This window comes from Monodon monoceros, unplaced genomic scaffold (assembly GCF_005190385.1).
Source record: "Monodon monoceros isolate NGI ecotype Baffin Bay Population unplaced genomic scaffold, NGI_Narwhal_1 Super_Scaffold_3, whole genome shotgun sequence".
Lineage (NCBI taxonomy): Eukaryota > Metazoa > Chordata > Mammalia > Artiodactyla > Monodontidae > Monodon > Monodon monoceros.
This window is the reverse complement of record NW_021703780.1, coordinates 100,435,720-100,451,689: the sequence shown is the minus strand read 5'-3', so window position 1 is coordinate 100,451,689 and position 15,970 is coordinate 100,435,720. Positions and strand designations below refer to the sequence as shown.

Below are 15,970 nucleotides of genomic sequence, written 5' to 3'. Positions count from 1 at the left end.
GTGTGTGTGTGTGTGTGTGTGTGTGTGTGTGTGTGTGTGTGTGTGTGGCCTTGCATATAGTCTGATACCCACAAGAAATAGCAAGAGCCACAAAGGATGCTCACTTCCCCTGGAACTTGCTAGAAATGTAGGATCTTGGTCGCCACTCTAGGCCTACTGAATGGGAATCTGCACGAACCTAATAATATTGATAGCAACTCTATGATTTTCTCTGAAGGTATTTTTACCTAATAATTTCTTTGGTGTTTCAAAAGTTTTGGCAGCTCTTGTTATTTCTTTCTGTGTGTACACGTGAGTACGTGTGTGTGCACACCCGCCACCCGCACACACACGCACACTCCCGCCTGGGGCAGGGCTCTGGGTCAGGATGGGGAGTCCCTGGGAGGGACACTCTTTGCAGGGAATTGCTTTTACTTTATTTTTCTGAGCAACCCAGAGGCGTGCAGGCCCCTGTCTGCGGCACCCATTTCCTGATTCCCTATGTGAGTTGGGAGCCAGGAGGGAGTGGGATGCACAGACAGACAAGCGGAAGGCAGGGCCTGCCACATCGTGGCAGCGGTCAGATCCTGGCCTCTGAGCTTTCAACGCTGAGAGTCTTGTTGTCCTTTTACACAGACCATCAGGCCATGGCAAGAAGGGGACAAGGTCTGGGTGTCGTGGACCCAAAGTTTTAACATCAACATGACAAAGGAGTTACTAAAGAAAATAAATTTTCACAAAATCACCTTGAGGCTCTGGGACACCAAGGACAAGGTTTCGAAAAAAGCCAAGAATTATCGGTTAAAACCTTCTGGGTTTCTGGATGATGCAGGATCTTTTGGTAAGTTCATGGCATTCATGTTTGATTTGAAATGTTTCCGCAGGCATGTGGCTTCTCACTGGTAACAGCAGAAAAGCCAGCCAGCATCTCCTTGTTTGGTGCATCTGGTTTTCCTGGGGCCCACGCTGGTTTCTGTCAGCGCAGTGACACCTCCCTCTCTCCAGGGCATGTGCGGCGATGGGAAGGGCGCCCCAAGTCTGTGTGCTGCCCGTCAGCCACCACTCTGGGCAGTGCTGAGGCGGGCACCCGCCACCGGCCTGTGTCCCAGGATGAGTCTGCTGTGCTCCCTGAACAAAAAAATTAGAGGCTATCGAGAAACAAAACAGAAAACTCGAAAGTCCCACAGCCCTGTTTCCATTAGGCCCTTCAGACTCTTCCTCGTGTAAAGATTATTGTATCAGTGCCAGAAAGTCTCCTTTCGAACTCCCCTCAAAGGAGAGAGGCCTAGGTTGAAGCTGAGTTGAACCCTGTCTCCATCCCGAGCTAATGGTGACCTTGGGCACCTACTTCGTCTGGCCAGATGCCTGGGGGCAGGGTGGTGGGAGCGCGCCCCCCTCCCCCCGCAATAAGGAGGATTGCATTGTGTAGAGGGAATTTTAAAACTATAATAAAATGCTTCCACTTAAAATATGCAGCGGCATTCTTGTAAGATACATCCCAGTTTTCAGAGATATTAGAAGGTAAAGTCGACGTACTCCAGAGAATGGGTGGAACGAGGTGCTGTTACGGCCGCTGATCGCGGCTTCCAGGCAAGTACAGCCCTCCCCACTTTCCATGAGCAAAGTAGGCCTGGACTTGCTTGTAGCGAGAGGCAGCGCCAGAATCAGAACCCAGTTTTGTGCGACTGGAAAGTTTTTTCTCCGGTTTCCAGCCTGCGCTCCTCAAAGAGCCTTCCTGACCTTGGGGGCTTGGGGCTTCCGAGTTTTAATCTTTCATTGCTATCCCGGGTTTCTTAGCCTCAGCAGTGTGGGCATCTTGGGTTGGATTGTTCCTTGTTGCAGGGACCGTCCTGGGCACTGGAGGGCTGTTAGCAGCATCCCTGACCTCTACCCACTAGACGCCAGGACTAGCCTCCCAGCTGTGACAACTAGAAATTTCTTCAGACATTGTCTGCAGGTGCAAAATTGCCCCTGGCTGAAAATCACTGATTTGCCTCTAAACTACTAGTCCTGGGTGAGAAAATGGGATTCACGTTCTCTTTTCTCACTTGGACCAAAGGAAAGACCCATGTCCTCAGGGCGTGGGCTCTAAACCACCCGCATTGGACGCACTTGGAGTGCAGCCTCAATGCAGGTTCCAGGGCCTGCCCCGGAGCTGCCGAGCCCAAATTTCTGGTAAACATGTGCCTGGCAGTGGGCTTACCCTGGAGCAGAGGTGCCAGGGTGGGTGTACCAGGAGGACTTCCTGGAGAAGGGGCCATGGAGACAAGTTTGGAAGGGTAAATGGAATCAGCCGGCCCGAAAAGGGAGGAGGACGGGTGTCACGGGCCCTTCAGTGAGGGCCCATGGGCCTTTTGCTGTGAGCGTCCTTGGGGCCACTGCTCCTCCTCGAACCCTGTCCCACGCCTGGCATCACTGCCTCTTAAGTTAACTAATTTTTTTCCGTTAAAAATGTCAGTGTGTGTTCACTTTGCAAAACAATTTAGAAGTAGATTAGCCAAAGGGAGAAAAAATTAAAATCGTATGATGTCTGAGCAGAGACAGCCATTGCTAACATTTTCCTGTGCGTTTTACAACTGGGTACAAAATTTTAACAAAGACGGATGCAGTGTACATATTGTCTTAAGTCCTGCCTTTTTCCACTTAAGAAGTTATCTTTTTGTTTTATTTTGGAGGAGCTTTTTTTAATCAGTATTTTTTAATTGAAGTATAGTTGATTTACAATGTTGACCACTATACACTAAAGTGATTCAGTTATTTGTGTACACATTCTTTTTAAAAATATTCTCTTCCATTACGGTTTATCATAGGATGTTGACTATAGTTCCCCGTGCTGTACAGTAGGGCCTTGTTGTTATCCATTCTATATATAATAGCTTACATCTGCTAACCCCAACCTCCCACTCCATCCCTCCCCCAACCGTCTGCCCCTTGGCAACCACCAGTCTGTTCTCTGTGTCTGAGTCTGTTTCTGTTTCATAGACAGGTTCATTTGTGTCATATTTTAGATTCCACATATAAGTGACATCATACGGCATTTGTCCTTCTCTTGCTGACTTACTTCACTTAGTATGATAATCTCTAGTTGCATCCATGTTGCTGCAAATGGCATTATTTCATTTTTTATGGCTGAGTAATATTCCATTGTATATATGTACCGCATCATTTTTTTAACATCTTTATTGGCGTATAATTGCTTTACAATGTCGTGTTAGTTTCTGCTGTATAACAACGTGAATCAGCTGTATGTATACATATAGCCCCATATCCTCTCCCTCTTGAGCCTCCCTCCCACCCTCCCTATCCCACCCCTCCAGGTGGTCACAGAGCACCGAGCTGATCTCCCTGTGCTATGCGGCTGCTTCCCACTAGCTATTTTACATTTGGTAGTGTGTATATGTCAATGCTACCCTCTTACTTCATCCCAACTTACCCTTCCCCCTCCCCATGTCCTCACGGTACCACATCTTCTTTATCCATTCATCCGTTGATGGACATTTAGGTTGTTTCCATGTCTTGGCTATTGTGAATAGTGCTGCTATGAACATAGGGATGCCTGTATCTTTTTGAATTATAGTTTTGTCTGGATATATGCCCAGGAGTGGGATTGCTGGATTGTATGGTAATTCTATTTTTAGTTTTCTGAGGAACCTCCATACTGTTCTCCGTAGTGGCTCCCACCAACAGTGTATGAGGGTTCTCTTTTCTCCACATCCTCTCCAGCATTTGTTATTTGTAAGACATTTTAATGGTGTCCATCCATTCTGACCAATGTGAGGTGGTACCTCGCTGAAGTTTTGATTTGCATTTCTCTAATAATTAGCAGTATTGGGCATCTTTTCATTTGCCTATTGGCCATCTTTATGTCTTCTTTGGAGAAATGTCTATTTAGGTCTTCTGCCCATTTTGGACTGGGTTTTTTTTTGTTGTTGTTATTGAATTGTATGAGCTGTTTGTATACTTTAGAAATTAAGCCCTTGATGGTTGCATCATTTCCAGATATTTTCCCCCATTCTGTAGGTTGTCTTTTCGTTTTATGTATGGTTTCCTTTGCTGTGCAAAAGCTTATAAGTTTGATTAGGTCTCATTTGTTTATTTTTGTTTTTATTTCTATTGCTTTGAGAGACTGACCTAAGAAAACATTGGTACGATTTATGTCAGAGAATGTCTTGCCTATGATCTCTTCTAGGAGTTTAATGGTGTCATGTCTTATGTTTAAGTCTTTAAGCCATTTTGAGTTTATTTTTGTGTGTGGTGTGAGGGTGTGTTCTAACTTCATTGATTTGCATGCAGCTGTCCAACTTTCCCATCACCACTTGCTCAAGAGACTGTATTTTTCCCATTGTATATTCTTGCCTCCTTTGTTGAAGATTAATTGACCATAGGGGTATGGGTTTATTTCTGGGCTGTCTGTTCTGTTCCATGGATCCATATGTCTGTTTTTGTGCCAGTACCGCACTGTTTTGATTCCTGTAGCTTTGTAGTATCACCTGAAGTCTGGGAGGGCTATGCCTCCTGCTTTGTTCTTTTTCTTCAGGATTGCTTTGGCAATTCTGGGTCTTTTATGGTCCCACATGAATTTTAGGATTCTTTGTTCTAGTTCTGTGAAAAAGGTCATGGGTAGTTTGATGGGGATCACATTAAATCTGTAGATTGCTTTGGATAGTATGGCCATTTTAACACTATTAATTCTTCCAACCCAAGAGCATGGGATATCTTTCCATTTCTTTGAATCCTCTTCAGTCTCCTTTATTAATGTTTTATAGTCCTCAGTGTATAAGTCTTTTACCTCCTTAGTCAGATTTATTCCTAAATATTTTATTTTTGGGGGTGTGAGTTTAAAAGGGATTGTTGTTTACATTCCCTATCTGATATTTCATTGTTGATGAAGTTATCTTCTTTTTTTAAAATTTATTAAATTTATTTACTTTTGGCTGCATTGGGTCTTCGTTGCTGCACGTGGGCTTTCTCTAGCTGCGGCGGCTCTTTGTTGCGGTGCATGGGCTTCTCATTGTGGTGGCTTCTCTTGTTGCAGAGCATGGGCTCTAGGTGTGTGGGCTCAGTAGTTGTGGCATGCGGGCTCAGTAGTTGTGGCACGTGGGCTCTAGAGCGCAGGCTCAGTAATTGTGGTGCACGGGCTTAGTTGCTCCGTGGCACGTGGGATCTTCCCGGACCAGTTCTCAAACCCGTGTCCCCTGTGTTGGCAGGCGGATTCTCAACCACTGTGCTACCAGGGAAGCCCGAGAAGTTATTCTTGAAACTCCTGTTTCCTGGGAGCAGAGACACAAGAGGCCAAGGGAATGGGAAGTTCATCACCTGTGAGAACTTGGCAGCTTTCAGCCTCCTGGTCTTGAATGGAGCATCCCAACAAGAGTTAGCATTTTCTTCACTTAAATCTGCTCAGCCCCTTGGTTTCTCAGTACTGTCGGACAAAGACCGTCTGAAGCCCCCCAGGTCATGGCTGACTCCCGCTATGCCCTCAACTCTTGGCCACGCCCCACCCAGCACCTCCTTGGTGTCACTGCCTGTGTGTCGCTCTCTGGAGTTCTCTAGCCTTCAGCTGCCTCTTCTCTCTGCACCCACGTTCATGTTTGTCTCATCCCTCCTGCATTGTTCCCTGACCTTCCTGTATCACCCCGCAGACCCTCGCACTTCACTGCTCTGCAGCTTTTCATGGCTGCCCAGTGCCTTCGGGAACCAAGTCTGACATCTGAGTCCAGCCTCTAAGCCATCGTAAACCTTGCTCCCCAGGCCTCCTTTCTCATCGCTGCTGTCACCTTCACACCTGCTCCAGCCCTGGTCCCTGAAAACACTAGGCTTTTCCCCATTGTAGGGCTTGCCTTCGGGCATCAGGGGCTCTTAGCCTAATCTCTTGCTCCACAAATTGTTATGCATCCTTCAGCGCTGCATCCAGTCACATCTCTTTTCTCTCCACATCTTTCTTCAGCATCCGTTACTGCCATTCGTTCGCTCCTTCCCTCTGCTCGTTCTTCCTTCCACACGTGTTGGCTGCTGCTGTGTGCGTGCAAAGCCCCACACTGATAGACGTGAAGGACCCGGAGGGGTGTCACCTTCTCTGGGGATTGTCCTCACTTTGGTAAAGGATCAGCTCTCTGATCACAGGAGAGTGACTTAATCGTCAATAAAACGGGGAGGTGGTGATGCCTCTCTTAGAGGGCAGCGTGAGCATCAAATGCAACAACAGATACCGAGTGCATAGTGACCTGGTTTGGGAGAAGCCGTTGCCAGTTGAGGTTTGCATTTCCTGGTGTTTTGAAGCAGCTCCCCAGGCAGCAGCTCCAGGAGGGCAGCAGCCTTGCCTCCCTTATCGGTCCAGCACCAGGAGAGTGATTGTCACAGCATGGGTATCAGTGTGTATTTCTGAAATGGCTTTTTTTTTTTTTTTTTTGCGGTACGCGGGCCTCTCACTGTTGTGGCCTCTCCCGCTGCGGAGCCCAGGCTACGGACGCGCAGGCTCAGCGGCCGTGGCTCACGGGCCCAGCCGCTCCACGGCATGTGGGATCTTCCCGGACCGGGGCACGAACCCGTGTCCCCTGCATCGGCAGGCCGACTCTCAACCACTGCGCCGCCAGGGAGGCCCCAGTGTGTATTTCTGATTGAGTCCATGATGCTTTCTTCTCCTGCATTCTAGAGGAGGTGAAACATTTGGTTTTAAGTCAGAGAAGATCGTCTGACAAGGGCATTCACGTCAAAGAGAAGCTGCATCAGGACCACACACCAGGGAAGCCAGAAAAAGCAAGAAAATGCTTAAGGTCTGAACATGGTGAGTGGAGACCCCGGCAGGGAAGGTGGTTGGTTGGCGTAGCTGGAGTGCCACATGTGCACTGGCGTCCGCCCCGCGCGTGCGGTGGCTGTGCTGCGCCCCTTCACCCTCCGAAGCGGGTGCGGCTCTCCCTGCACGACTCTTTCATCGTGGATTCTTGCCATTTCATTTTTGTGACTTACCAAAAAAAAAAAAAAAAAAAAAAAAAACCTTTCCTAGCCGTAGAAGTTAGGTACATCTTTTTTGGTTTGTTTTTTAGAATATTCAGTGAATATGCTGGCTTGGCCAAAAAGTTCGTTCGGGTATTTTCCGTAAGATGTTACAAAAGTATACAACAAGCAGGGAAAATAATCTATCGTTCTGTCTCCAGGGACAAACGTAATATTTTTGTTATCATGTTATGGCAACTCCTTTGTTTTTGTGCTAAGATTTTTTTTTTTTTTTTTACATGGATGAGGTTATTCTGGACACATAATTTTCTGTTCTGAGATGACTACATCACATGCACCGTCCTGTTTCCTTAAGAACTTTCCGTAAACTTCGTCTGTGGTTACTTTGTAACATTTCCTCTACTGGCTGCACTGTAGTGTGCTTAGCTATTCCCTGTTGGTGGGAACTTAGGAACCTTGGGGGGTGTTTTCTGTATTCTCTACGGTGCTGAAGTGGACGGTTGAACAGATGATAGACTTTTCTTCTTTTTTGTTCTCTGGGGGGTTAGATAAGGACCTAGAGGCCTTCTCTTGCCTCCATTTGTCCAGAGTAACCATAGCTATTCTGTGTATTCATTCATTACTCACGTATTATTGACAGACCTTTTTACTGAACGCCTGGGGACTGTTGCCCAGGGGCTGGCATTGCGTGTGCCTTAGTGAACTCGTATAGAACAGGAAGTTTGGCGACGCTGGCTAACATTACTGGCTTCTCACCCAGCAGAAAAGGCAACTCTTCCCAAGACCACCGAGGACGATGAAGAGCTGCTCAGGATGGAAGATCTTGACACAGTACAGTAAGGGTGGCCCTGTGTTATTTTGGGGTGTGGGAGTGGAACCCCCTCTTGTACTTGCCCCACAGATTCTCACCCAGAGTCATGTCGATTTTTGGTAACTTCAGTTACGTTCGATCTCACGCAATCCAGCTGAGATGAACGGAACGGAGAGAGGCATGCTGTGCCTTTGAGCGTGTGTTGTGCGTCGGGCCCCATGCTTTTGCGTGCGTTACTGTATCTCATTTAATCATCAGCGTTATCACCCTGAGGGGTGGTATTACCACCTCCATTTCCTCCATAAAGTGACCGAGCGGTTACGTGATTTTTACAAAGTTATAAATCTAGAATTCTTGGTCATCTTGAGAGTGTTGGAAACGCCAGATCCCAAGCCACACCTTCAGATGACTGAGTCCACAGCCTTTCCTGTTGGAAGTGTGGTTGCTCTTGGGGCCTCCTGTAGCCTAATGAGGGTCCAGCAAAGGAGGCTTCTCAGATGCTGTGGGGACTCAGGGAGAATGGAGGCCCAGCTGGTGGCTTGATGGGATAGGATGGGAAGAACCAGAGAACAAGTCATTTTTTTCAAGAATTTTATTGAATTATAGTTGATTTACAATGTTGTGTTAATTTCTTCTGTACAGCAACGTGACTCAGAACATGTTTTAAAGTGTTGATTAAAAAAATTTTTTGCAGGAATTTACAGATTAATTTGGGGAGAATTGACTCCCCCCCCAGAATATATATATATATATATATATTTTTTTTAACATCTTTATTGGAATATAATTGCTTTATAATGGTGTTTTAGTTTCTGCTTTATAACAAAGTGAATCAGTTATACATATACATATATCCCCATATCTCTTCCCTCTTGCGTCTCCCTCCCTCCAACCCTCCCTATCCCACCCCGCTAGGTGGTCACAAAGCACCGAGCTGATCTCCCTGTGCAATGTGGCTGCTTCCCACTAGCTATCTATTTTACGTTTGGTAGTGTATATATGTCCATGCCACTCTCTCACTTGGTCCCAGCTTCCCCTTCCCCCTCTCTGTGTCCTCAAGTCCATTCTCTAGTAGGTCTGTGTCTTTATTCCCGTCCTGCCCCTAGGTTCTTCATAAACATTTTTTTTTTTAGATTCCATATATATGTTAGCATATGGTATTTGTTTTTCTCTTTCCGACTCACTTCACTCTGTATGACAGAATCCAGGTCCATCCACCTCATTACAAATAACTCAATTTCGTTTCTTTTTATGGCTGAGTAATATTCCATTGTATATATGTGCCACATCCTCTTCATCCATTCTTCTGTCGATGGACACTTAGGTTGCTTCCATGTCCTGGCTATTGTAAATAGTGCTGCAATGAACACTGTAGTACATAACTCTTTTTGTGTTTTTGTTTTTTTTTTTGCAGTACACGGGCCTCTCACTGTTGTGGCCTCTCCTGTTGTGGAGCACAGGCTCCGGACGCACAGGCTCAGTGAACATGGCTCACGGGCCCAGCCGCTCCGTGGCATGTGGGATCCTCCCGGACCGGGGCACAAACCCGCGTCCCCTGCATTGGCAGGCAGACTCTCAACCACTGCGCCACCAGGGAAGCCCCTTTGTTTTTTTTTTAATGTCTGTGTGGATAGTGATAATAATCCAATAGTATTATTATCATCAACAACAGATTTTTAAAAATTTTTGAATTTTATTTTATTTAATTAATTAATTTATTTTTTGCGGTATGCGGGCCACTCACTATTGTGGCCTCTCCTGTTGCGGAGCACATCCTCCAGGCGCGCAGGCTCAGCGGCTGTGGCTCACGGGCCCAGCCGCTCCGTGGCATGTGGGATCCTCCTGGACCGGGGCACGAACCCGTGTCCCCTGAATCGGCAGGTGGACTCTCAACCACTGCGCCACCAGGGAAGCCCTATTTTATTTTTTTATACAGCAGGTTCTTATTAGTCATCAGTTTTATACACACCAGTGTATACATGTCAATCCCAATCGTCCAATTCATCACACCACCCCCCAGCCCCCGCCGCTTTCCCCCATTGGTGTCCATACGTTTGTTCTCTACATCTGTGTCTCAATTTCTGCCCTGCAAACTGGTTCATCTGTACCATTTTTCTAGGTTCCACATATACGCATTAATATACGATATTTGTTTTTCTCTTTCTGACTTACTTCACTCTGTATGACAATCTCTAGATCCATCCACATCTCAAAATATGACCCAATTTCATTCCTTTTTATGGCTGAGTAATATTCCATTGTATATATGTACCACATCTACTTTATCCATTCGTCTATCGGTGGGCATTTAGGTTGCTTCCATGACCTGGCTATTGTAAACAGTGCTGCAGTGAACATTGGGGTGCATGGGTCTTTTTCAATTATGGTTTTCTATGGGTATCTGCCCAGTAGTGGGATTGCTGGATCGTATGGTAATTCTATTTTTAGTTTTATAAGGAACCTCCATACTGTTCTCCATAGTGGCTGTATCAATTTACATTCCCACCAACAGTGCAAGAGGGTTCCCTTTTCTCCACACCCTGTCCAGCATTTGTGGTTTGTACATTTTCTGATGATGCCCATTCTAACTGGTGTGAGGTGATACCTTATTGTAGTTTTGATTTGCATTTCTCTAATAATTAGTGATGTTGAGCAGCTTTTCATGTGATTCTGTATGTCTTCTTTGGAGAAATGTCTGTTTAGGTCTTCTGCCCATTTTTGGATTAGGTTGTTTGTTTCTTTAATACTGAGCTGAATTAGCTGTTTATATATTTTAGAGATTAATCGTTTGTCCATTGACTTGTTTGCAAATAGTTTTTCCCATTCTGTGGGTTGTCTTTTCGTCTTGTTTGTAGTTTCCTTTGCTGTGCAAATACCTTGAAGTTTCATTAGGTCCCATTTGTTTATTTTTGTTTTTATTTCCATTACTCTAGGAGGTGGATCAAAAAAGATCTTGCTGTGATTTATGTCAAAGAGTGTTCTTCCTATGTTTTCCTCTAAGAGTTTTATAGTGTTCGGTCTTACATTTAGGTTTTGAATCCATTTGGAGTTTATTTTTGTGTATGGTGTTAGGGAGTGTTCTAATTTCATTCTTTTACATCTAGCTGTCCAGATTTCCCAGCACTGCTTATTGAAGAGACTGTCTTTTCTCCATTGTATATCCTTGCCTCCTTTGTCATAGATTAGTTGACCATAGGTGTGTGGGTTTATCTCTGGGCTTTCTATCTTGTTCCATTGGTCTATGTTTCTGTTTTTGTGTCATTACCATATTGTCTTGATTACTGTAGCTTTGTAGTATAGTCTGAAGTCAGGGAGTCTGATTCCTCCAGCTCCATTTTTTTCCCTCAAGACTGCTTTGGCTCTTCAGGGTCTTTTGTGTCTCCATACAAATTTTAAGATGATTTGTTCTAGTTCCGTAAAAAATGCCATTGGTAATTTGATAGGGATTTGCATTGAATCTGTAGATTGCTTTGGGTAGTATAGTCATTTTCACAATATTGATTCTTCCAATCCAAGAACATGGTATATCTCTTCATCTGTTGGTGTCACCTTTAATTTCTTTCATCAGTGTCTTATAGTTTTCTGCATACAGGTCTTTTGTCTCCCTAGGTAGGTTTATTCCTAGGTATTTTATTCTTTTAGTTGCAATGGTAAATGGGACTGTTTCCATAATTTCTCTTTCAGATTTTTCATCATTAGTGTATAGGAATGCAAGAGATTTCTGTGCATTAATTTTGTATCCTGCCACTTTACCAAATTCATTGATTAGCTCTAGTAGTTTTCTGGTGGCATTTCTAGGATTCTCTATGTATAGTATCATGTCATCTGCAAGCAGTGACAGTTTTACTTCTTCTTTTCCAATTTGTATTCCTCTTATTTCTTTTTCTTCTTTGATTGCCATGGCTAGGACTTCCAAAACTATGTTGAATAATAGTGGTGAGAGTGGACATCCTTGTCTTGTTTCTGATCTTAGAGGAAATGTTTTCAGTTTTTCACCATTAAGAATGATGTTTGCTGTGGGTTTGTTGTATACGGCCTTTATTATGTTGATGTAGGTTCCCTCTATGCCCACTTTCTGGAGAGTTTTTATCATAAATGGGTGTTGAATTTTGTCAAAAGCTTTTTCTGCATCTATTGAGATGATCATGTGGTTTTTATTCTTCAGTTTGTTAATATGGTGTATCACATTGATTGATTTGCATATATTGAAGAATCCTTGCATCCCTGAGATAAATCCCACTTGATCATGGTGTATGATCCTTTTAATGTGTTGTTGGATTCTGTTTGCTAGTATTTTGTTGAGGATTTTTTCATCTATATTCATCAGTGATATTGGTCTGTAATTTTCTTGTTTTGTAGTGTCTTTGTCTGGTTTTAGTATCAGGGTGATGGTGGCCTCATAGAATGAGTTTGAGAGTGTTCCTTCCTCTGTAATTTTTTGGAAGAGTTTGAGAAGGATGAGTGTTAGCTCTTCTCTAAATGTTTGATAGAGTTCACCTGTGAAGCCATCTGGTCCTGGACTTTTGTTTGTTGGAAGATTTTAAATCACAGTTTCAATTTCATTACTTGTGATTGGTCTGTTCATATTTTCTGTTTCTTCCTGGATCAATCTTGGAAGGTTATCCCTTTCTAAGAATTTGTCCATTTCTTCCAGGTTGTCCATTTTCTTGGCATAGAGTTGCTTGTAGTAGTCTCTTAGGATGCTTTGTATTTCTGCAGTGTCTGTTGTAACTTCTCCTTTTTCATTTCTAATTTTATTGATTTGAGTCCTCTCCCTCTTTTTCTTGATGAATCTGGCTAATGGTTTATCAATTTTGTTTATCCTCTCAAAGAACCAGCTTTTAGTTTTATTGATCTTTGCTATTGTTTCGTTTCTATTTCATTTATTTCTGCTCTGGTCTTTATGATTTCTTTCCTTCTGCTAACTTTGGGTTTTGTTTGTTCTTCTTTCTCTAGTTCCTTTAGGTGTAAGGTTAGATTGTTTACTTGAGATGTTTCTTGTTTCTTGAGATAGGCTTTTATAGCTATAAACTTCCTTCTTAGAACTGCTTTTGCTGCATTCCGTAGGTTTTGGATCGTCGTGTTTTCATTGTTATTTGTCTCTTGGTATTTTTTTATTTCCTCTTTGATTTCCTCAGTGATCTCTTGGTTATTTAATAACGTATTGTTTAGCCTCCATGTGTTTGTGTTTTTTACGGTATTTTCCCTTGTAATTCATTTATAATCTCATAGTGTTGTGGTCAGAAAAGATGCTTGATATAATTTCAATTTTCTTAAATTTCCTGTGGCTGGATTTGTGACCCAAGATGTGATCTATGCTGGAGAATGTTCCGTGCGCACTGGAGAAGAAAGTGTAATCCGCTGTTTTTGGATGGAATGTCCTATAAATATCAATTAAATCTGTCTGCTCTATTGTGTCATTTAAAGCTTCTGTTTCCTTATTTATTTTCACTTCGGATGATCTGTCCATTGGTGTAAGTGAGGTGTTAAAGTCCCCTACTATTATTGTGTTACTGTCGATTTCCTCTTTTATAGCTGTTAGCAGTTGCCTTATGTATTGGGGTGCTCCTATGTTGGGTGCATATATGTTTATAATAGTTATATGTTCTTCTTGGATTGATCCTTTGATCATTATGTAGTGTCCTTCCTTGTCTCTTGTAACATTCTTTATTTTAAAGTCTATTTTATCTGATATAAGTATACTTTCTTTTGATTTCCATTTGCATGGAATATCTTTTTCCATCCCCTCACTTTCAGTCTGTATGTGTCCCTAGGTCTGAAGTGGGTCTCTTGTAGACAGCATATATATGGGTCTTGTTTTTGTATCCATTCAGCAAGCCTGTGTGTTTTGTTTGGAGCATTTAATCCATTCACGTTTAAGGTAATTATCGATATGTATGTTCCTATGACCATTTTTAAAATTGTTTTGGGTTTGTTTTTGTAGGTCCTTTTCTTCTCTTGTGTTTCCTATTTAGAGAAGTTCCTTTAGCATTTGGAGCTGGTTTGGTGGTGCTGAATTCTCTGAGCTTCTGCTTGTAAAGCTTTTGATTTCTCCCTTGAATCTGAATGAGATCCTTGCCGGGTAGAGTAATCCTGGTTGTAGTTTCTTCCCTTTCATCACTTTAAGTATATCATGCCACTCCCTTCTGGCTTGTAGAGTTTCTGCTGAGAAATCAGCTGTTAACCTTGTGGGAGTTCCCTTGTATGTTATTTGTTGTTTTTCCCTTGCTGCTTTCAGTAATTTTTCTTTGTCTTTAATTTTTGCCAGTTTGATTACTATGTGTCTCGGCATGTTTCTCCTTGGGTTTATCCTATATGGGACCCTCTGTGCTTCCTGGACTTGGGTGACTATTTCCTTTCCCATGTTAGGGAAGTTTTCGACTATAATCGCTTCAAATATTTTCTCTGGTCCTTTCTCTCTCTCTCCTTCTTCTGGGACCCTTATAATGCGAATGTTGTTGCATTTAATGTTGTCCCAGAGGTCTCTTAGGCTGTCTTCATTTCTTTTCATTCCTTTTTCTTTAGTTTGTTCTGCAGCAGTGAATTTCACTATTCTGTCTTCCACGTCACTTATCCATTCTTCTGCCACACTTATTCTGCTATTGATTCCTTCTAGTGTAGTTTTCATTTCAGTTTTTGTATTGTTCAGCTCTGTTTGTTTGTTCTTTAATGCTTCTAGGTCTTTGTTCAACATTTCTTGCATCTTCTCGATCTCTGCCTCCATTCTCTTTCTGAGGTCCTGGATCATCTTCACTATCATGATTCTGAATTCTTTTTCTGGAAGGTTGCCTATCTCCACTTCATTTAGTTGTTTTTCTGGGGTTTTATCTTGTTCCTTCATGTGGTACATAGCCCTCTGCCTTTTCATCTTGTCTGTCTTTCTGTGAATGTGGTTTTTGTTCCACAGGCTGCAGGATTGTAGTTCTTCTTGCTTCTGCTGTCAGCCCTCTGGTGGATCAGGCTATCTAAGAGGCTTGTGCAAGTTTCCTGATCGGAGGGACTGGTACATGACTCTTTTTGACTTGTGGTTTTCTCAGGGTAGTGAATTGACATTTTTACATTTCGTAGTTCTCCCATCCATGATCATGGTGTATCTTTTCACCTAATTCAGCTCCTCCTTTAGGACTTTTAATAGGGTTGATTTTTTTTCTTCCTATAGTTGTTGTGGATAATTCCTGTAAAAGAATTCCTAAATATTTTAGAGTTTCAGTTGCTTTTTATAAAATATATTGTTTTTTCCATCATACATGATAATGCAAGTTTGTCGGCAGACTGGCAGCCTCAGCATGACTGGGAGCTTGTTAGAAATGGGAATCTTAGGGACACCCCAGGCTTGCTGAACCACAATCTGCATTTTATTCAGTGATTCATATGCATGTTGAAATTTGAGAAGCCGTGGGTTAGAGGAATGCAGTGTTATATTTTTAAAAGTCTGCTTACATGCAGTCCAGTAAATAGATTACTAGATCTGGTCCCTGATTTTTCTCACTTTCATTTATTTTTCTCTTTGTGAATTTTCTAGATGTGGTACTTCAAGACCAGTTATTGCTTTGGGAGGGGCAACCACGACAGAAATGGAGGAGTTAATTGAGAGGCCGTCATTTAGCAGCTTAACAAACTTGTTGGAAAAGCAAACATTTCAAAGTAAGTTAGGATGGCACTTTGGAAACTTATAGTATAAGTAGACCTGGAAAAGAATTATGAAATATTTCAAATTCAGGATACTTCAATAAGATTCAAATATTATTCAAAAGTAAAAACTACTACATGCAATTTTAACTTACCCGGTCCATCTCACCTCATCCATCCATCCATCCTATCCCATGCCATCCCATGCCATCCCATGCCATCCCATCCCATCCCATCCCATCCCATCCCATCCCATCCTTTCCCATGCCATGCCATGCCATGCCATGCCATGCCATCCCATCCTTTCCCACTCTACCAGTATTTCTGTGCTCCTGGTCCATGGTGTTGTGTGTATGGGAAACATGAAAATCTCTAATATTGACCAGAGACTTCCAGATAAATAATTACACTTCTATGTGATAGATGCTGTGTAGGGTGGGTATGTGGGATGTGGGGGTGGAGAGACTCTCTTTGGAAGATGAGAAGCCATTTGCTTCTTACGGTGGAATGAGGGAAATGGCACTCCTGAAAGCAGGTGATCTGAGTGTCTGACTCCCAGCAAGGACCCTCGGGTCCCTGAATCTACCTCCTCGTTCT

General features: G+C 43.1%; 1 protein-coding gene across 5 annotated transcripts in view; it reads left to right on the top strand.

Moving 5' to 3' along the window:
• KIAA1257 (KIAA1257 ortholog) overlaps positions 1-15,970 on the top strand; it is a 61,817-nt gene that overhangs the window by 4,555 nt on the left and 41,292 nt on the right. For 3 of the 5 annotated variants that reach the window (XM_029242613.1, XM_029242616.1, XM_029242615.1), the window contains exons 4-7: positions 616-820; positions 6,632-6,763; positions 7,694-7,769; positions 15,267-15,388. In XM_029242613.1, coding sequence (XP_029098446.1) covers positions 616-820; positions 6,632-6,763; positions 7,694-7,769; positions 15,267-15,388 — 535 coding nt within the window. Of the gene's footprint in view, positions 1-615; positions 821-5,264; positions 5,353-6,631; positions 6,764-7,693; positions 7,770-15,266; positions 15,389-15,970 lie in introns of those variants that run through there. The other 2 variants (XM_029242614.1, XM_029242617.1) reach the window with 2 other exon arrangements.